Source organism: Pleuronectes platessa, chromosome 13 (assembly GCF_947347685.1).
Source record: "Pleuronectes platessa chromosome 13, fPlePla1.1, whole genome shotgun sequence".
Taxonomy (NCBI): Eukaryota; Metazoa; Chordata; class Actinopteri; order Pleuronectiformes; family Pleuronectidae; genus Pleuronectes; species Pleuronectes platessa.
The window spans coordinates 1,145,763-1,164,288 of NC_070638.1; the positions used below are offsets into that span (position 1 = coordinate 1,145,763).

The 18,526-nt window shown below is 46.4% G+C and overlaps 1 protein-coding gene across 1 annotated transcript; it reads left to right on the top strand.

The window, feature by feature from the left end:
• Positions 1–511: 511 nt before the first annotated feature.
• Positions 512–17,623, top strand: dnaaf11 (dynein axonemal assembly factor 11). The gene is made up of 12 exons (XM_053438172.1): positions 512–521; positions 2,562–2,729; positions 2,877–2,954; positions 3,443–3,615; positions 3,842–4,022; positions 4,449–4,653; positions 9,836–9,913; positions 10,132–10,197; positions 10,929–10,998; positions 12,844–12,939; positions 13,278–13,369; positions 17,428–17,623. Exons 1-12 carry the CDS (start codon positions 512–514, stop codon positions 17,621–17,623), a joined length of 1,413 nt encoding a protein of 470 aa, XP_053294147.1.
• The last annotated feature ends 903 nt before the right edge of the window (positions 17,624–18,526 follow it).

Consider the following 18,526-nt stretch of genomic DNA (forward strand, 5'->3'; position numbering starts at 1 on the left):
CATGGTGCATTCAAGTGCTGCTTGTAAACGAGTTAGAGTAAAAAGAGAAACGTCACCGAACAAAAAAGATAGGATAAGATAAAATATGATAGTAAAGGTTATAATAATATAAGATGAGATAAGACAAGATAAGATAAAATAAGATTGGATAAGATAATATAAATAAAGCTAAGATAGGATACATAAGATAAGAGGATAAGATAAGATAAGATTGGATAAGATAAAATATGATTAAGTCAAATAAGATAACATCAGATACAAATAGTGAGGATAGGATTAGACATAAAATAGGATCAAATACATTTTTTTATTTTCCAATATAATTTACACTGTAGAGTACACAGCTGAATTAGAAACATACAATTTGCATTATAACACAAGTGATTGAAATAACCTAGACTACAATAGCTGTATTTTGTTGTTTGTACTGAGATGTGTTTAGTAGTTTCCTACAGCACATGAACGCAGCACCAGGTCGGTTTCCTCGGTAACGGATAACACACGGAAGAAGATGGTTCATAGTAAGTTCAAAACTCTTCTTAGATCAGATGAATCACTTTTAATTTAACTCACATATACAATTGTTCGTTTGTTTGTAGCAAAGGCGCTGCTAAGGGGGGCCAGGTGGGGCCACCTTGATACATGGGGGTTATATTCAGAGTTTATCCTTCAAAGCAGCACAGAAGTCCAATCAGTGTGGAGAGCACTGACCACAGTCACAGACTTACTGTTGTAGTTTGAGTTTTAAAATTGAAAACCTTATCTTGTACATAATTGCTCAGTCAGTAATATTTTGAACCTCTAGTGTAACTTCCTGTTGCGATAATCAAAATGCTGGCGGGACTTTTTCCCCACGTGTGTACCAGATTCGTGAAGATCGGTTAAACCAGTCCGAATTGCTGCGTTTTAGCCATTTTGCCACAAGCATTTCCAGTTACCACAGAATTGTACATTTTCACCAGGCCTGATGCGCCGGTGAAGTTTGGTGAATTTCCGAGTATGTTCAAGCCCTAAAAAAATGATTACTCTGAATATGTTAACCCTTTGATACACAAGCTATGCAAACCGCTTCTCATGCACAACTTGGGTCAAAAAGGACCTGTGTGCAGTTACTGTGTTATTTCATGCACGAGTGTTTCTCTGCTTTATACTGTTATAGATTATCTTCCTTCTTCATGAGGAGAAGCCTCCTTTGAAGTCATTCACATTATCAAAGGAGCCTTCTTCATTCAGGAGAGCAGGATTCCAGGACTCACCCACAACTCAAGCGTGATCCTGTAGATGTGGAACAAAGTCTAGTTCCTCAGCATCAGAGATTTCAGACTAAGAATCCAGACCAAGAATTGTCTCCTCCTCTTCCTCCTCCTCTTCCTCATCCTGTTCCTCATCCAGCATCTCTATGACCCTCAGTAAGTCTGAAATGACTGGGACCAGCCAGACTAACACTCTGGATAAAGAAAAAGCATATTTACAAAAGCATATCAATCAGTCTATTAATTACAAACTGTTATATTTGGAGTTTTATTGTGTTGATATAACTATGGTCAGTTAGCCAGAAAATAAGCTAGGTGGCTAACAGCTAGTTATTAGTGTACACATTTCTCTTTCTCACTAGTAATGGATGTTCAGAAGCAGCTGTGTGAAAGGAAGAGCAGGTGTTGTGTAGTGAATCCATACTGGTCTGATCATTTTTTACCCATGTGTGAAAGTGATGTAGAAATACACAATTTACGTTTGTTTATAAAGTAAGAAAGGAAAAATATGATTTGTGTTAATCAAAAACAAGATATTTAATGAATACTTTGAATATTAAATGATAAAATACATTTATCGCAAACATATAGCAAATAATCACTCATGCATGAGACAACTGGAAGTGACAGTCCTGTTGTGATACAAAAATGAGTTTCATTCAAAAAGTAATAAAGGAAGAATTGAAGTATTGATTTGTGACGATCAGAAACAAGTTAAGACACAGGAAATAAAAAGTGAGCCGGGTCACTTTTGTTTTTTGAACTGAACCGATCTATTAGTCCGTATGTAGTGACAGTGACAGCGCCACCTACAGTGACGTTATAGAACTCTTCATGCTGTTAAAGCCCAGATAACTTAACCCAGAACTTCCCCCCCGCTGCCCGACCCATCACATGTATCTCTACTGCACAGAGGTTCATCAGCGATCCAACGAGTATTAACAATTAACATAGAACAGCAGATTGTCAGATTGGACAGATCAGAGCATGACAATTAAAATAACCAGAATTAATGACAACACAAGCGATGCAGTTAAAAGGAGATTCTCTGTTGAAACACAAATGATTCGGTTCAGTTTGTTAAAGTTTCATAAGGCAGCGCTGGATCCTCTGATTGAGCCTGAAGGCCCCTGAGGAGGAGCAAAGACACCAACAACCCAAAAGGGTTTTTAATGAAGTTTAACATCTGGAGCAGTGATGGTCACGTGACAGCAGACTCCTCTTCCCTCCTAATGTCGGTGGTGGTTTCTGAACCTGTGGTTATTTCTGGTTTCCATCGCTGATGCATGTGAGTGTTTTGTGGTCCAGTCACAGAGGAGATGGTGCGGCGGCGAGCTGAGCACAACGACTGTGAGATCTTCTCTCTGGAGGAAGTTTCTCTGCATCAGCAGGACATCGAGAGGATCGAGCACCTGGACCGGTGGTGCAGGGACCTGAAGATCCTCTACCTGCAGAACAACCTGGTCTCCAGGATGGGTGAGACACCACACACCCCCACCCTCTGATACAGTGACATCTATATTACAACATTTAAATGTGTTCAATGTTGAAATATTTAAATTTCATCTCCACTGAATCAGCAGTCAGACGCTGACATGTTTTGTTTATTATTTGTTCATGTAGAGAATCTCAGTCGCCTGAAGAAACTGGAGTATTTGAATTTGGCTTTGAACAACATTGAAGTCATTGAAAACCTTGAAGGTTAGTATGAAAAACAGAGAGTAAGGTGTCTGGATAAAGATAACTGTGATTATATTTCATTGAAATGTATGATCTGGTGGCAGATGGGACATGGACCAAAGTAAAAAATCAAAGAAGACGTTACATAAATGTTTGTAAAGATGTTTCTGTTATTTCAGGTCGTTCTTATCACTCTGATGTTTGTTGTCGTGTTTCTGATATGATCGGATATATTTATATATCTGATTGGTTCTACACTGCTTTTAAAAATGTATTTAACTAATGGGCAGAGAGATCATGATTGACAGGTGAGACTGACTCCTGATTGGCTGATCGTGTGCCAATCAGGAGTCAGTCCATTTGCAGAATATTTTGGCTTCATTTGCAGATAGTGGGGGGAGTCGGCCATCTTTATTTGCAGTCTATGGTCATCGGTGACATCATTTTCTGTGTAGATTAAATTATACTTTAGCCGGTAAACGTGTGCACACGCCTCCTGTTGTGTTCAGGCTGCGAGAGCCTCCAGAAGTTGGACTTGACGGTGAACTTCATCGGCTGCTTGAGCAGCGCGGAGTCTTTGAGACACAACGTCCACCTGAGGGAGCTGTTCCTGGTCGGGAACCCCTGCACCGAGTTCCAGGGCTACAGACAGTTCCTGGTTTCCTCTCTGCCACAGCTCAAGGTAACTTTACAGCCTGGAATTTAGTCCCATCAGACGGGCGGCCTGATGGATGAATGGTCCGGGCATGTTCCATGTAATGCAGGTCACTCCCCAACTCCCCCCCCCCCCCCCCCCCCCATAGCTACATAATAAGAAACCAAATTGGTGATAAAAAGATTAAACTGCAGGTTGTTAGAAGTCGGTTGGGCCTGTCCTGGTTTAAGACGCTGCCTGACTCTGTCCTCAGTCTCTGGACGGGACGGAGATCAGCCGATCGGAGAGGATTCGATCCTCACAGGGACTGAAGGAGGTGAAGAGACGAGTGTTAGAGCAGGAGAAAGAATTCCTGAGGAGGAGAGCCGAGGAGAAGGAGGAGGTGCAGAGGAAGGCTGCAGGAGAGGAGAAAGGAAACAAGGAAAGGAGAGGAGGTTCTGACGGCAGCTCGAGCACCAACACAGGGTGAGAACAAACATGACAACATCCTGTCAAAGTCTTTGTCCTCAGCAGGAGGAGTCGCGAAGAATCAACTCTGACCTCAGGACTTTATCAAGTATCAGTACCACGGTGGAAAATAAATATGGTCACTGTGTAATACAAGTAAAATTTTAAAAAATATTTTTTTTTTTTACATTTGATTATCAATTAATCTCCTCATAATTTTCTCCATTATTAATTTGTTCCATAAATCCTCATGAAACACGATAAAGATGAAAAGAAAAGTGATTTGTTCAAGTAAATCTAGTCTCAGATTATTTTGTAAGTGAGCTGAATGAAGAGTTTTTTCTGTCTTTGTAGTCGAAGGCTGGAGGAGAACGAGGAGAGACAGGAGGTGGAGGAGAACGAGGAGAGCCAAGAGGTGGAGGAGAACGAGGAGAGCCAGGAGAATGAGGAGAACGAGGAGGTGGAGGAGAACTCAAAGCAGCGGGTGTCGGAGGAGGAGCAGCAGGAGCAGCAGGAGCAGGAGGAGCAGGAGTTCTGGAACACGCCGTGTTCGTTCACCCCCGAGTCTCGTCTGGAGACTCATCGCCACCTGGAGAAGAAGAGGAGGGCAAAGGAGAAGTAGGTGTTTATGAAGTTGATCTGATCAGTGATTGTGCATCAGTCACAATGTCAGAGGTCAAAGTCTTTGAGGTGTTTTGACTCTGCAGTTTACAATTTCGGCCACTAGATGTCAGTGTAACACAGGTCATCATCCAGCACAGGCAGCGTGAGGCTCAGAGCAGAACTGTTACTAACACACCGGCTGTAAGTGTGAGGAAGCTTTAGTGGACTGATGTCCTGATGTCCTCCTGACTGAGGACGGAGCAGAGGACGACTCTGAGCAGGACAGTTTATATCTGTTTATTGTAATATAAAAATCAATTGATCTCATTATGAAAAACCTCAAACTTAAAAATATAACACCTTCTGTCTTTGGATCCTCGAGTCAGACACAGTGAAAATCAATCAATCAATCAATCAATCAATCAATCAATCAATATACTGAAAATCTATTTCGATAATCGAGTTATTTTTATGTAGAAATAAAGGTTAATGAATGATAATTTACTTATTAAATAAAACGAATAAATAAAGAGGAATAATAACAATAATCATCAGAATAACATATTTCACATTTGGGCTGGTTTGTCTATGAAGAAGCTGAGAGACAAATTAACCTCTGACACAAAGTTAGACGGATATAGAACGTGAGAGCTGTCCTCACACTTCTGGTCGTGTAGTGAAATGTAGCTCAGTGACTCAGTTTAGGAATTTATCAGTTTTTCATGACATGGACCCTGAGATGAGCTGAGGCTGCAGGACACCTCTCAGCCAATCAGCAGGGGAGCCCATCCATCAGTCACCGTGAAGACACCTCAGTCTGATTTGTCTTCGGGACGAGATTGATAACGCTCCTGGTTGACACAACAATTAGTGGGACAGATGAGGGTGGGTCCACAGGTTCCTCCGTCCTCGTCCACCTGTCCCTCCCGATGCCCAACGTCTTCTGGGCCGTGGGGTCCGACCCCGACAGTTTGTCCGACACGTGATGTGAACTCATCGCTGGTCCTGACCGACGCTCTCTCAGTCAGTGAGGAGGAGCAGAGTCCGTCCACAGAGGATTGGATCAAGTCTCATTAAGTCTCCCACCATGTCTCTAATTAACTCTCTCCCTTGCAGTGACCCTCTTGCCGGGGTGTTAATGGGGTGTGTGTGTTGCACATCCAGTTCTTGCTGTGCAGTCGCTTTCGCTGTAAATCACACACACACAAACACACACACACACACATGCACACAAAAACACAAAGACACACACACACAAACACAAACACACTTTTCTTCTCTGTGTCAGTGCTTTCAGCCGGCAGCTGTGAGAGAGTGAACTGATGAGGAGACGCCAGCAGCTACACACACACTCACACACACACACACACACACACACACACACACACACACACACACACACACACACACACACAGACACACAGACACACACACACTGCGTCCTTGTGATGAAGAGTTCCTCTTAGTTGTTCCTCAGTGTTGTTCGTCACTGAGTTTGTGTGGGTCACTGTTCTGAGGTCAGTTTGTTGCATGTGGGCGTCTCGAGGCCGTGACTGTGACTGTGATTACAGAGCAGACAGATGAACCTGGCCTGTGACACATCTGCAGAATGATAAACACATGCAGCCTCCTACACTCGTCCAGCTCCTCGGAGACTTCAGGGTCGGTCCGGTGCTCGGACAGTGATACCAGCATCCAGCTCACAGGGGGATTCACCCCCCCGCTGGGTGGGAGTATCAAACCATCAGCCCTCTGGTCACTGGACAGACTGTCCACTCCTGCTGAGGCTCCGTCCTCTGGAGGACAGAGCAGTGATTCGTTAAACACACACTTATCTGGAAACACATGTGTCTTCACAGCTCAGTGGTCATGAAGCTGAAAACCTTCTTCAATCTTCAGCTGCAGATAAAAGGCTCGTTTCCTGCTGCCGCTCACACTCAGCTGAGACAGAACCAACGTATGAAAGACCAGAGCAGGATTATCAGAGGTGCAATGTCCTCACCACGCAAAACAGGACAACGTCCCCATGGACCAACAGAGACAGATTCCTTCTCAAGAAATGTCCCTCAGTAGGAGACGTCTCTGAGGCCACATCCTGATTCTCAGCTTCACGTCTCAGCTACAGGTTTCTGACTCCACCCGTTATGAACCAGACTTAAACCCAGTGAAACAATCCACCACAGTTCACCACTGATTGAATTCATATGATTCATCTAAGAAATGAAGCCACAGAGGATCAAATATAAATCAAAGAAATCAGATCAGATCAGCTTCTCAGTAAAGTATTGATCTAACAACCTGCAGCAGTAGAAATGTGACAGATCTCTTTCTCCTCCACCTCTGCCTCCTCCGACCCGCTGACCCCTGCTCGCTCTGCTGACTCAGCGTTTTCATAACATTCATTTTATCATTTTATAGTTTTCCATCTGTATTTAGACATGAAACAGTCTGCAGGTTTATTAATAAATGTTTTTTTTTAAAATAATTTAAAGGTTAAAGTTGGTCACTAGCTGCCGTGAATATAATTATAAAATAGATCACAATAAATATAATTATACATCTAATAAATAATTAAATATACAATATTAACGTAGGAGATATGAAAAATTATTATCCTGGAGATTGTGTCAAACTGACGTTGAGCTTAACCCCAGTAGAAATGTGACAGATCTCTTTTACCTCCACCTCTGCCTCCTCCGACCCGCTGACCCCTGCTCGCTCTGCTGACTCAGCGTTTTCATAACACCTCCAGCCATGCAGGCATAAATAGCTGAGTGAAATATGACTAACACTATATAACACTGTGGAAGTGTCCTGCTGGGTTCCTGCTCTCATCGCTGCTCGAGCTCCTGCCCACAGGAAACTCTCTGATTCGCCTGAAGAGTGTTTCTGTGAGGAGGAATCAGCTTCTGCAGAACGTTGTTTGAATCTCTGTGTGAAAAATGAATAAACCTTCATTTTAAATTCACCAGACACAACTCACCCTCATCTAAATCCCTTTATATTGATAAGAAGTATGGTTTTGCTCTGGATGAACTTGATTAGGGTCGATTCAGGGTTGCGGTGCCGCTCAGTGACAGTTGGCATCTTAATCCATATTATCTCTGTTATTAAAGGATGTGTGCTGTCCAGGCAGAAACCAGCGTGAGATGGTGTTTCAGTTGTTGTGGTCTGCAGCCGTCACTTGGCGCTGGCTGGATGCATGCAGTCGAGCCGTCATTGGATTGTCAGTAAAGATGAATTTCCTGCTCCTGAGGTGGAGCGGGTGATGAGGTCAGCCAGGAGGCAGCTCTGTGTTTAATGGCTGCTCCTCTGAGAGCTGGAGTCTCACCGGAGGAACAGCAGCTCCCACCTGAACCTCACACCCTGCCACAGCTTCAGGCCACAGGAAAACTGAGACATGGATAAATGGATGCAGTTAATTAACATGCAGGGATGAGATGGCCGGGGGGGGGGGGGGGGGGGGGGGGCTATTTGTTGACAGAAAAACCCAGTTGCAGTGAAGATTAACGACAAACCATAAAAAATTAAAATAAAAACCTGAGCTCATCAAAGAGCTTTCAGGAAATAGTTAGAGCTGCACCTCCTGTCCGACAACCAGTCTCCTGACTGGGAGGCACCAACTAAACCACTGCAGCTACTGGCTGCATCTGATCACATGATCCATACTGACCGAGTCACCGCCTGATGATGAAGAGGAGTCAGATTCTCCTCTGATGGTCGCACAACAACTTGTCATCACTGGTCCCAGGAGGCAACAACCTGCTGTCCGACCATCAGCTGGTGGAGTTTGCTCCTCTGTCATATTCCCTGGCTCCGTGTCTCCAGCACCTCCTGGTGGAGCTGGACGGTGTTTCTCCTCCACAGATGAGGAGCTGTCAGCTGACTGAACTCTGTCTGAACACATCGTCCTCCCCTCAGGAACCAGCAGTGGAGCTGTCACCACTGATGTCTTCATGACTCAGCAGTTTGATAGATGCCCCATCACACACACACACACACAGACACACACACACACACACACACAGAGCAGGGCGCCTCACGCTGACCTCGAGGAGTCGACAGGAAGTGACACGGGAGGAGAAGCTGCTGTTTGACTGCAGAGGCAGAGACTGATGCAGTTGATCTTTTCAAGTGGAGACTTGGCCTCCACCGCCCCCCCCCACTCATCCCCGACCATGTGACATGAGTTCTGTCTTGACCCCAGATCCTTCCTTCCTGTTCAGTAGTGATTGTGTAGCTGTCAAACACACAACCGACGAGGACGACCGCTCTACCCCTCCGCCAAAACCCCCCCGATTACTAGAAGATAACTATTTATATTACTGGGGGGGCTTAGCTGACGTCCCAGGGCTCTCTGCAGCCCCCCCCCCCCCCCCCCCTGATAACACCACAAACCTCCTTGAGTTCAGCAGATCGAAGGCTGCTCCCGTCACGCTCGTCCTCGGCTGAGCTGATGTACGGCTGCGGAGGTCGTGACCCCTGACCCCCAGCAGAGCGCTAAGAGCTCCCCCGCCTCCACAGCCAACTCATTCATGTGCTGCTCAGCGGGCTTAATGGAGGGACGTGTGTGCAGCGTGAGTGTCTGTGTCACGTCCCCCGGCTTCAGGCGGCTGATGGAGCGGCTGGTTGTGAGAGCGCGGTCGAGCCTCGGCCTCAGAGCTGCAGGCCTGTAGTGGCTTCAGTTCACAAATACACCTGAGTCTTACTTTTTCCTGTGACCACCCATTGTATTTGGTATTAAAGGTTTATTCACTTCCACCCAAGGATCAAAGGACTGATTCAAACCAAACTGATCAGAAACATGAACGAACATCACAGAGATGAGAACTGAAACCACAGAGACATCTTTGGTTCATGTCCCATCTGTTCACATGGAGGAGCTCACGACCCACACCGACTTGGTTCGGTCCAATCTGACAAACTTGTATTTAAAATGTTTGTTTGAAGATGTCGTTTTTTTATTTGTGAGCTGCTGGAAAAGGCGGAGTTTCCTTTTTGTGGCTTCACATTGTGTGTGTCTGTACGACAGTAACACACAAGTACACTCATCTGTCGCCTCCGTCTTTATGGATGCTCCTGGAGGGGGGGGGGGGGGGTTCTCTCCTTCACCCACAGCAGACCCCATAACTCTGCTGCTTTCGGCTGTCAGGCTACACACACACACACACTCACACTGTGCTGTTGTTGTCTGCAGGGGGGCGGAGCAGCAGCCGAAGGCCTCTAGGACCCTGATCACCGCTGATGGACGAGTCATGAACGTCAACGAGCCGAAGTACGAACACAACGCTTGATGATCATGAGCAGGAGCTTCAGATCTGCTCATGATCATCAGGTCCAGAACTGAAGCTCTGGACCTGATGAACATGCAGGAGCTCCAGAGGGACTCAAAGCTCCGGGGCCGATCAGTGAAGCAGCTTCTCTCTCTTCTTCATGATGAAATGTGTGTTTGTCTTTAACGTCCGGACTCTTCTGCTCTGTGGTCGTGTGCAGGTTGGATTTCTCTCTCACTGAAGACGAGCAGAACAACACTGTGGTCTTAGACCTGGCCGTGTACAGGTAGGAACCAGAACTCAACCCTCACAGCTCCTTTAGAGAAATATCCCTTCAGCAGACACTCACTGGGGTTCTACAGCAGAGGCCTGTTTCTGTGTCACACGATTTTTATCATTTTATAGTTTTCCATCTGTATTTAGAAATGAAATGTCCTCCAGGTAATAGGTACGCTATTCTGGTATGATATTTAGTTTAATAATTTAAAGGTTAAAGGTTGTCATTAGCTGCCCCTCATATAATTATAAAATAGATAACAATCAACAGTATTATACTTCTAATAAATAATTAACATAGGATTTTTTTTTGTTATCATGTAGATTGTGTAAAACTGACGTGGAGCTGCATCAAATCCAGATTGAAAACGTTTGTCGTTCTAAACAAATTTCCTCATTTGCAGATCCCATCTTTACGGTTTTGTAATTTTCAGTTATGAAAGTTGGAACCTGTTATAGCTCGAGTCAGTTTGTCCCACTGTGACATCGTAAAGTGTTAAACTAAACAAATGGTAACGCAACAATTAACAAACAAGCCAGGAAGGAGCACACAAATCCAAACACTGAGGTCACAACAAAATAATTCACGTAATTATCAGCACGCAGCTTCCTGCTGATTCTCAGGATGTCTGTCGTTAATCTTTACTTTGAATAAAAAGAGTCAGTTAACTATCCTCATAGACAGATACAGGTGAGGCTGTGTGTCTTTATACAACTGACCTGGACCTGTCTCCTTCACAGACACATGGACACGTCCCTCGTGGACGTGGACGTCCAGACCACGTACGTCCGAGTCAGCGTCAAAGGAAAGGTTCGTCAGCCTCCTCTGGTTTCAGTCACAACATCTTGTTTCCTCAACACTGATTCAGACACTTCTCAAATCTTTGTTGACATCATTTCCATCAGCGACTTCTTTCCAGTCAGTTTGTGATGAATCAGTTCTGATGGAGCGTCTCAGAATATGAAATATCAATAAAATAAATAAAGAGAAATCACTGCATTTAACCACAGACCGCTGCTTTCAACCAATGATGGTCCTTGCTCAAAGGCACAGCGGCAGTACCAGCACGAACATGAACCTATCAGTGTTCTAATTGATGTTGTTTGAAAACTCTGTTGATGATTGTGTTTGTATTGTGTTGCTCTCGGGTCGTGTGTGTTTCTATTTCCTGCAGAAACACACGGTGTCACGTTCAGTGACGCTCGTACAACACAGCTCTGGTTTGTCACTGCGAGGTGTCGATGTAGCCGACGAGTCAGAGCCCCCCCCCCCCCCCCCCCCGTCTGCCGGCACACAGCCCGGTGTTACCATCACACAAAGTCACAGCGGCAGGATGAACCATCTGCCTCCACGTAGTGTTTACACAACACAGAGTCGTCCCGTCACCTCCTGCTCACTTATCACTCATTACACTAAGTGTGTGTCACTGCTCTCTGAACCGTGACGAGGTTCTGAGGCCGGAACGAGGAGATGAGATGTGAACACATCACCTCCTGCTCCTGAAGGGGACGTAGAGCTACACAGGAAAGAGAAGCTTGATCTGTGAGATGATCCAGACTTCACTCTCACACAGACGTTTGGATCTAGAACGTGTGCACGTCTACACAAACGTTAAGTTATGCACACAAACATTTTGGAGATTGGAAAGTGGCGACGCTGATGGTTCACAGGGTCGATGCCCGCTGCTGAGCCGGTCGCAGTGTGATGGATGAAGAGTCAGAGCAGATGAAATGCTGTCAGAAACTGCTGAGTCATCAACCGTGTTTCTGACTCGGACACGCTGAGACGTTTATGGACAGAGTTGATTAGGCCTGCTCAGGAGTCGCCCCCCCCCCCCCCCCCCGGTGACTTTGTGTTCTCCACACCTGCAGCTGTCCAGGGCCACGTGTCAGGTTTCATCTCCAGCCCCACACCAGACCTGCTTTATTGTGAAGGGAGTCTCCTCTGTGCAGGTGGCCTCAGGGTTTTCCTCCAGGCGTCCAGCCCACCACATCCTGAGTGGAGGAGTTTAATCTCCCACAAACAGAGCACAGCGACCTTAAGGCCTGATTGAACAGCTGCTTGGCCTCACATAAATCCAAGAGGTGTCATTGTTTGTCCCTTTCTTTACCCTCCAGGATACAGTTATAAATCCAGAGCGGCTCGGCCCTCGCTGCCAGAGTCCTGAATGTCACGGCCCTGCTTCTAGCCGTTAGTGTATTTATGGATGGTTGTTTTATGCCAGGGGTCAGCCTGATTGGACGGGTGGGGTGATGTACACAGTGATACATCACCTCAGGCCTTTAACACTCCTTCTTTACATGAACTCATTTGGAGCAGTGGAGGGAATTCATCTGTGAGGTGTGTACAGTACATCACATCAGGCTGGTGTTGGTGAGGTTTCCTCTGAACTTCCCATCGGTATCAACTGAAAGTAGATTAAAAAATGACCCCCCCCCCCCCACATGGATCACTCGGCTGTTCACAGGACTTCGTTCCGGTGACTGATTGCCACTGTTCTCAGTCGGAGTTATTCTGGTCCCTCTCCCGAGTCCTTTCTGGAAACCTATAAAAAGACCGGTTAATGATTAAAGTCACTGGACGCACCCGGACAGCGTGGCTCCACATCAGAGCATTAATCTCACTAATTAAAACTGTGAATAATGTTCTCTGCAGATGTTTCAGGTGGTCCTGCCGGCTGAAGTGAGGCCGGACAGCTCCACGGCTCAGAGGTCTCAAACCAGCGGACACCTGGTCCTCACCATGCCCCGGGTACGTTCAGCCACAGGGCCGCGGGAATCAAACCTTTACAAAGCTGAGAGAAGTGCACAGAAACTCTCCAGGAGCCAAAGAGAAACTTTCTATTAACCTTTACTGAAATGAGTTTGATTGTTGACTGACTTGGAAGAGGGGGAATAGAGCCAGAACACCTCAGGTAGGAACTCTGCCATCCTGTGACACGTCTGTGACAACAATATAAAGAATAACTTGGTTCTGTTGAGCAGTGATTTAACTGACCTCAGGCCAGTGTTCCTGGAGTCGGTCCTGCGTGGAGGAAGGAAGGTCTCTGCCCTCAGACGGACGGTGATGCTGTCTCTTGTGTCTTTCAGGCTGAAGGTGAAATCAAAGTGTCCAAGGTCGTCCCACGTCCAGCCGGTGTGCGTCCCAGCAGAGGCAGCAGCTCCTCCCAGCACAGTCTGAGGTAAAGATCTCCATGACTCCCAGTGCAGCTTCAGAGCGTTGTTATAATGTTCGGACAGGAATTATAATTATCATATTTGCTTCTAGTCTCATAAAACAAATGTACTGTTCTATCTTCACGGCTGTGGATCGTGGTAACGGACGATAACACGTGAGGAATAATAAGATGTCATATAGAGAGGAATGAGGAGTTACCTGGCGGCAGCTCGGTGTGTGTGTCAGAGTGTGTGTGTCTGTGTGGGTCTCAGTCGACTGCAGTGTGAGTCTCAGTTTGGCCTTGAGTTGATCACACACATTCAAACGCTTCAGGCTTATCAGGTCCCAGTCGTCCTCATTACAGGGGCCTGTTGTTTATTAACCAGTTGATTCACTGAGGACTGTGTGGTGGACACAGATAACCTTCACCAGGAGAAGCAGTGAAACACTGGGATGCAGCCACAGGCTCAAACCAGTGAATCCAGAAACCAGTCGCTGCTGGGATCTGATGTTAGCTCTGGATGAAGCTTCATGTCTCCATCAACAGAGAGAGAGAGTTTCTGTTTATCTAGTTGTTGTGTAAATTGTTACCAGCAGCTCTCTGTCTGCACCACCATCATCATCATCATCATCATCATCATCATCATCATCATCATCATCATCATCATCATCATCATAATCGTCACCATTTCTTTACCTGGAGCCCCCCCGTCCTTCATCTGGCCTCAGACACAGTGAAGAGTCCTGCACCCACAAATTAAACATTCAATCAAAATGCTGAGCTGCTCCGGCTCTGAGGCGAGGTGACAGGTGACAGGTGACATGTGACAGGTGACAGGTGACAGGTGAGCTACTGCCTCTATCGGACATGATTAACCGGGCGACCTTTGACCCCCGGCTCACCCACAGACTCTAAGGCCATGATTGGCTTTGCAGTGCATGTGCTTGATGACACGAGGCAGAATGATGTGTGAGTCATGAAAGGTCATTTCAAACCTTATCTAAAACTCACAGCTCATGTCGCCTTTGAGAATGTGCCCAGGTCAGAGGTCAGAGGTCAGAGGTCAGAGGAGGTATATTTCCACTGGGATGGAGGAGCTCCAGGTTCAAGAGCTTGAGCTGCCGAACTCCTCCCACCTCTGCAGGGAACCCACAGTCCCCGTTTCCCTCAGGCCTGATGATCATCCATCTTAAGAGCCAACACTGTGTTCACTCCTCATCCTCCTCATCCTCCTCTTCCTCCTCTTCCTCCTCCTCATCCTCCTCATCCTCCTCATCCTCCTCTTCCTCCTCCTCATCCTCCTCATCCTCCTCTTCCTCCCCCTCATCCTCCTCATCCTCCTCTTCCTCCTCATCCTCCTGTTCCTCCTTATCCTCTTCATCATCCTCATCCTCCTCATCCTCCTCTTCCTCCTCTTCCTCCTCCTCATCCTCTTCATCCTCCTCCTCCTCCTCCTCTTCTTCCTCCTCTTCCTCCTCTTCCTCCTCTTCCTCCTCATCCTCCTCATCCTCCTCTTCCTCCTCATCCTCCTCTTCCTCCTCTTCCTCCTCTTCCTCCTCTTCCTCCTCTTCCTCCTCATCCTCCTCTTCCTCCTCACCCTCCTCATCCTCCTCTTCCTCCTCTTCCTCCTCCTCCTCCTCCTCCTCCTCCTCTTCATCTTCCTCCTCCTCATCCTCCTTTTCCTCCTCACCCTCCTCATCCTCCTCTTCCTCCTCTTCCTCCTCTTCCTCCTCTTCCTCCTCCTCATCCTCCTCTTCCTCCTCATCCTCCTCATCCTCCTCTTCCTCCTCATCCTCCTCTTCCTCCTCTTCCTCCTCTTCCTCCTCCTCCTCCTCCTCCTCTTCATCTTCCTCCTCCTCCTCCTCCTCATCCTCCTCTTCCTCCTCATCCTCCTCATCCTCCTCTTCCTCCTCATCCTCCTCTTCCTCCTCTTCCTCCTCTTCCTCCTCCTCCTCATCCTCCTCCTCCTCCTCCTCCTCCTCCTCCTCCTCCTCATCCTCCTCCTCATCCTCCTCATCCTCCTCCTCCTCCTCCTCCTCCTCCTCCTCATCCTCTTCCTCATCCTCCTCTTCCTCCTCCTCCTCCTCACTGGCTGTATTGATACTGCAGCACCACAGCTTCCAGTCAGAAGCTCTCTCATTATGACAGCCTGTCCTCTGTGTGAGAATCAGTGGCTGCAGATCCTGCTCCTCTGGTGACGGCTCCAGACCTCGTTACTTGAGACATGACGGCCGGTGGATCTTCTCCTCAGCTGCTCGGCTGCAGGGAGACGTTTTGAACTTCCTAACCAGAGCAGACGTTAGTGGAGGAGCTCTGGACTAATGACTCCATCCATCTGGACTCCATAGAGAAGTGCTGACGATTCAGTTCACCTGCTTGTTACTGAGACGAGTGTCGGAGACAAACTTAGACAGAGACATCCTTCACCCCCCCCCCCCCCCCCCCCCTCATCAGTAGCATGCTCTACTTCTTTAACGTTAGAGTCAGTTAAGGAATCGAACCCACGGCCACATGAAACCTGTGGAGGAGGAAATCGTTCACCTCTTCACGTTCTATTGAATGTGGCTTATCAGAGACTAAACATGTAATATTCTTGATCAAATAATTCACAGAGGCTTTGTCAACCTCACTTTTATCTATACAAGTTGTATCTGATGTTTTCATGTGATAGAGCGTCACAGTGAGCGCCCTCTGTGAGATCAGCTCTGGATCAGGAAGCACCTTGTTCCTTCATTTCATCTGTTGAGGTTTCAGAAAATACTTAAAATTAAATTTAAAAATAGTTTCAATACCATGGCATAATAGTTTTGAGAGGGAATGAACTACACATCCCATCAATACAGATGTGTGACCATTGCAGCGAGTCTCCTCCAGAGTGAGTGATACTGGATCCATTCCCAAAGTGAATCCATCTCCTCTTTGCTGGAGATGAAATGAACCCTGCTACGATAAAGACTTGAAATGTTTTGTTATTAAACCTTCAGTTCAGAGCCGGGCCTGGATCCTCAGCACAGTGATGGAGTTCCTCTCTTTGGTGGTGAAGCTCCTGTGAGTGAAGAAGGTCCCAGTCCTCAGCAGCTTCGCTCCCAGTTCAATGAGCAAGTGTCAGAACCCCAGAGACATGAAGAGGCTCCTCCTCCTGCACCAGATCAAATCATAATGTCCACGCCCCCCCCCCCCCCGGACAGTCAGCACGTTTCATTAATATTGTCTCTGGTGACCACTCGATAGACTGATACACACACACACACACACACACACACACACACATATATCTACATTATGTACAACACATAATCAGCCTCACAGGAGGCGTAATTGGCCGTAAGATTATTACAGAGAAAAGGTTGAAGGTCAAAGTCCATTTGCAGTAATGACTTAACCAATTAAAATTAATTAGATTTTCCAGCAGTCCGTGCGTCAGTAAATGTCTCACACTCTCACTAGATTAAAAGATTGGATCAGTTTTTAAAATATGGTTCATTGTCACATTTGAAATGTAGAAACAGTAAAGTTGTTTAAACTCGACTGGGATCAGTTCACAGAGCGTAACACGACACAAATGGCTCACATCTATGTAAACATATACATATATGTAAATATATACATGTATGTAAACATATACATATATGTAAACATATCCATGTTTATAATACAAATTCAACCAAATATATAGAGCTGTAATAGAGAAACGTTAAATATAAACATGATTTGTATTATTTATTCCCCATAGTATGTGTGTACAGATTTAGGTCCCCACAACATTGGTAACACCTGGACAACACACACACACACACACACACACACACACACCCCCGCAGAGACTTTATGTGAATCCCGGATATTAAACACAGTTTGTGCGACATGTGGTAATTTGTTGTGTCACCGCTGTGTGTCTGTAGGTGTGAGTCTGTTATATAACTCACGTGTGCACAGACATGTTCTCACTTGGTTCTAACAGTGGTCGTGGTGAGTTCATGATAATCAACTCCAACCTGTCATTAGTTTTTCATATTCTTTATTAACTTGTGTTATTATAAAGAACCTGATGTTATTGCCTCTGACTTGTTTTCGACCCACAGGAACCCTTCCTCCCCCGAGTGGCTGGACGTGGACCCCAGCGGGCGAACCACCCTGGACCTCGGCAGCATCGTACCGGGCCCCAGAACCAGACGAGGTCCAGTGGAAGCCTCTGGGGCGGCTCCACCTGCGGCCCCCGCTCACTGCTGCTTCTCTGAAGGCTTCGTGGACGATCCCGAGGTCCCCCCCCTCATGTAGGATCAAGATGGAGGCGTCTGCTCACTGAGCTCCGGTCCTGTCGCCTTAAATGAGATTCATCGGCCGAGTGGTGGCAGTATGAATTTGTGAAGTTTTCCAGAAAAGTTAGAATTCTTCCCTGTTTCAAACCAGAAAGCAAACGATGTTTTATTAAATAAAAGATAAAAAACTTGGTGGATTCCTTTTAATATTTATCCTCTGTGTGTGGCTCATTTTTTAATTTGTGTGTATGTTACATTTGACCTCCATCATGTAGTGGCTGCTTGTAAACCAGGTTCATGGTCAGCACCTGAAACCACACCACGTTTTAAACCTCCAATGATCTGGTGCTGTGGTGATGTCACGAGCCTTTAACCTCTTCACACCCTGATTCTCCTTCTCCACAATAAGAGAGCTTCTCACAGATGTTAGGTTCTGTGCCCTCTGAGCTCCAGTCGTGACAGAAGAACAGAGAAGAACAGAAAACCTCTGCTCTGCCTGTGGCTCACGATCTGGACCCCCCCCCCCCCCCCCCCCCCCCACAGCCTCCTCTGAGCTCGGAGCCCGATGTTCTGATCAGAGCCTCCTGTTTGTTCATCTCTCCTTGATACTCTGCTGAAGTCTCTGTGTTGTTAACTTTCCTCTGAGTTGTCAGAGGTCAGAGGTCACAGGTCTGTCTCCTCCTCCCTCCTGCTCCCTCCTCCCTCCTCCTCCCTCCTCCTCCCTCCTCCTCCTCCCTCCTCCTCCCAGAGCAGCTCTGAGAGCCACAGTATTTCTACAAACTAACATCACTGATGTCAGGATTATCAAACTAAACAAAATTAACTATGTGAGCAGGAGTTAAATCTTTAATACAGATTTTATAAAGACAAATAGAGAGAGAATATCAAAGTTTGTTGGGGGAGAAATTCAAAGACTTTTTAT

Excerpts from the sequence above, each read along its gene's own strand:
- dnaaf11 (XM_053438172.1), top strand. Across the intron at positions 3,616-3,841 it reads CCTCTCTGCCACAGCTCAAG|TCTCTGGACGGGACGGAGAT; the intron begins GTAACTTTACAG and ends CTCTGTCCTCAG. Across the intron at positions 10,999-12,843 it reads GAGTCAGCGTCAAAGGAAAG|ATGTTTCAGGTGGTCCTGCC; the intron begins GTTCGTCAGCCT and ends TGTTCTCTGCAG.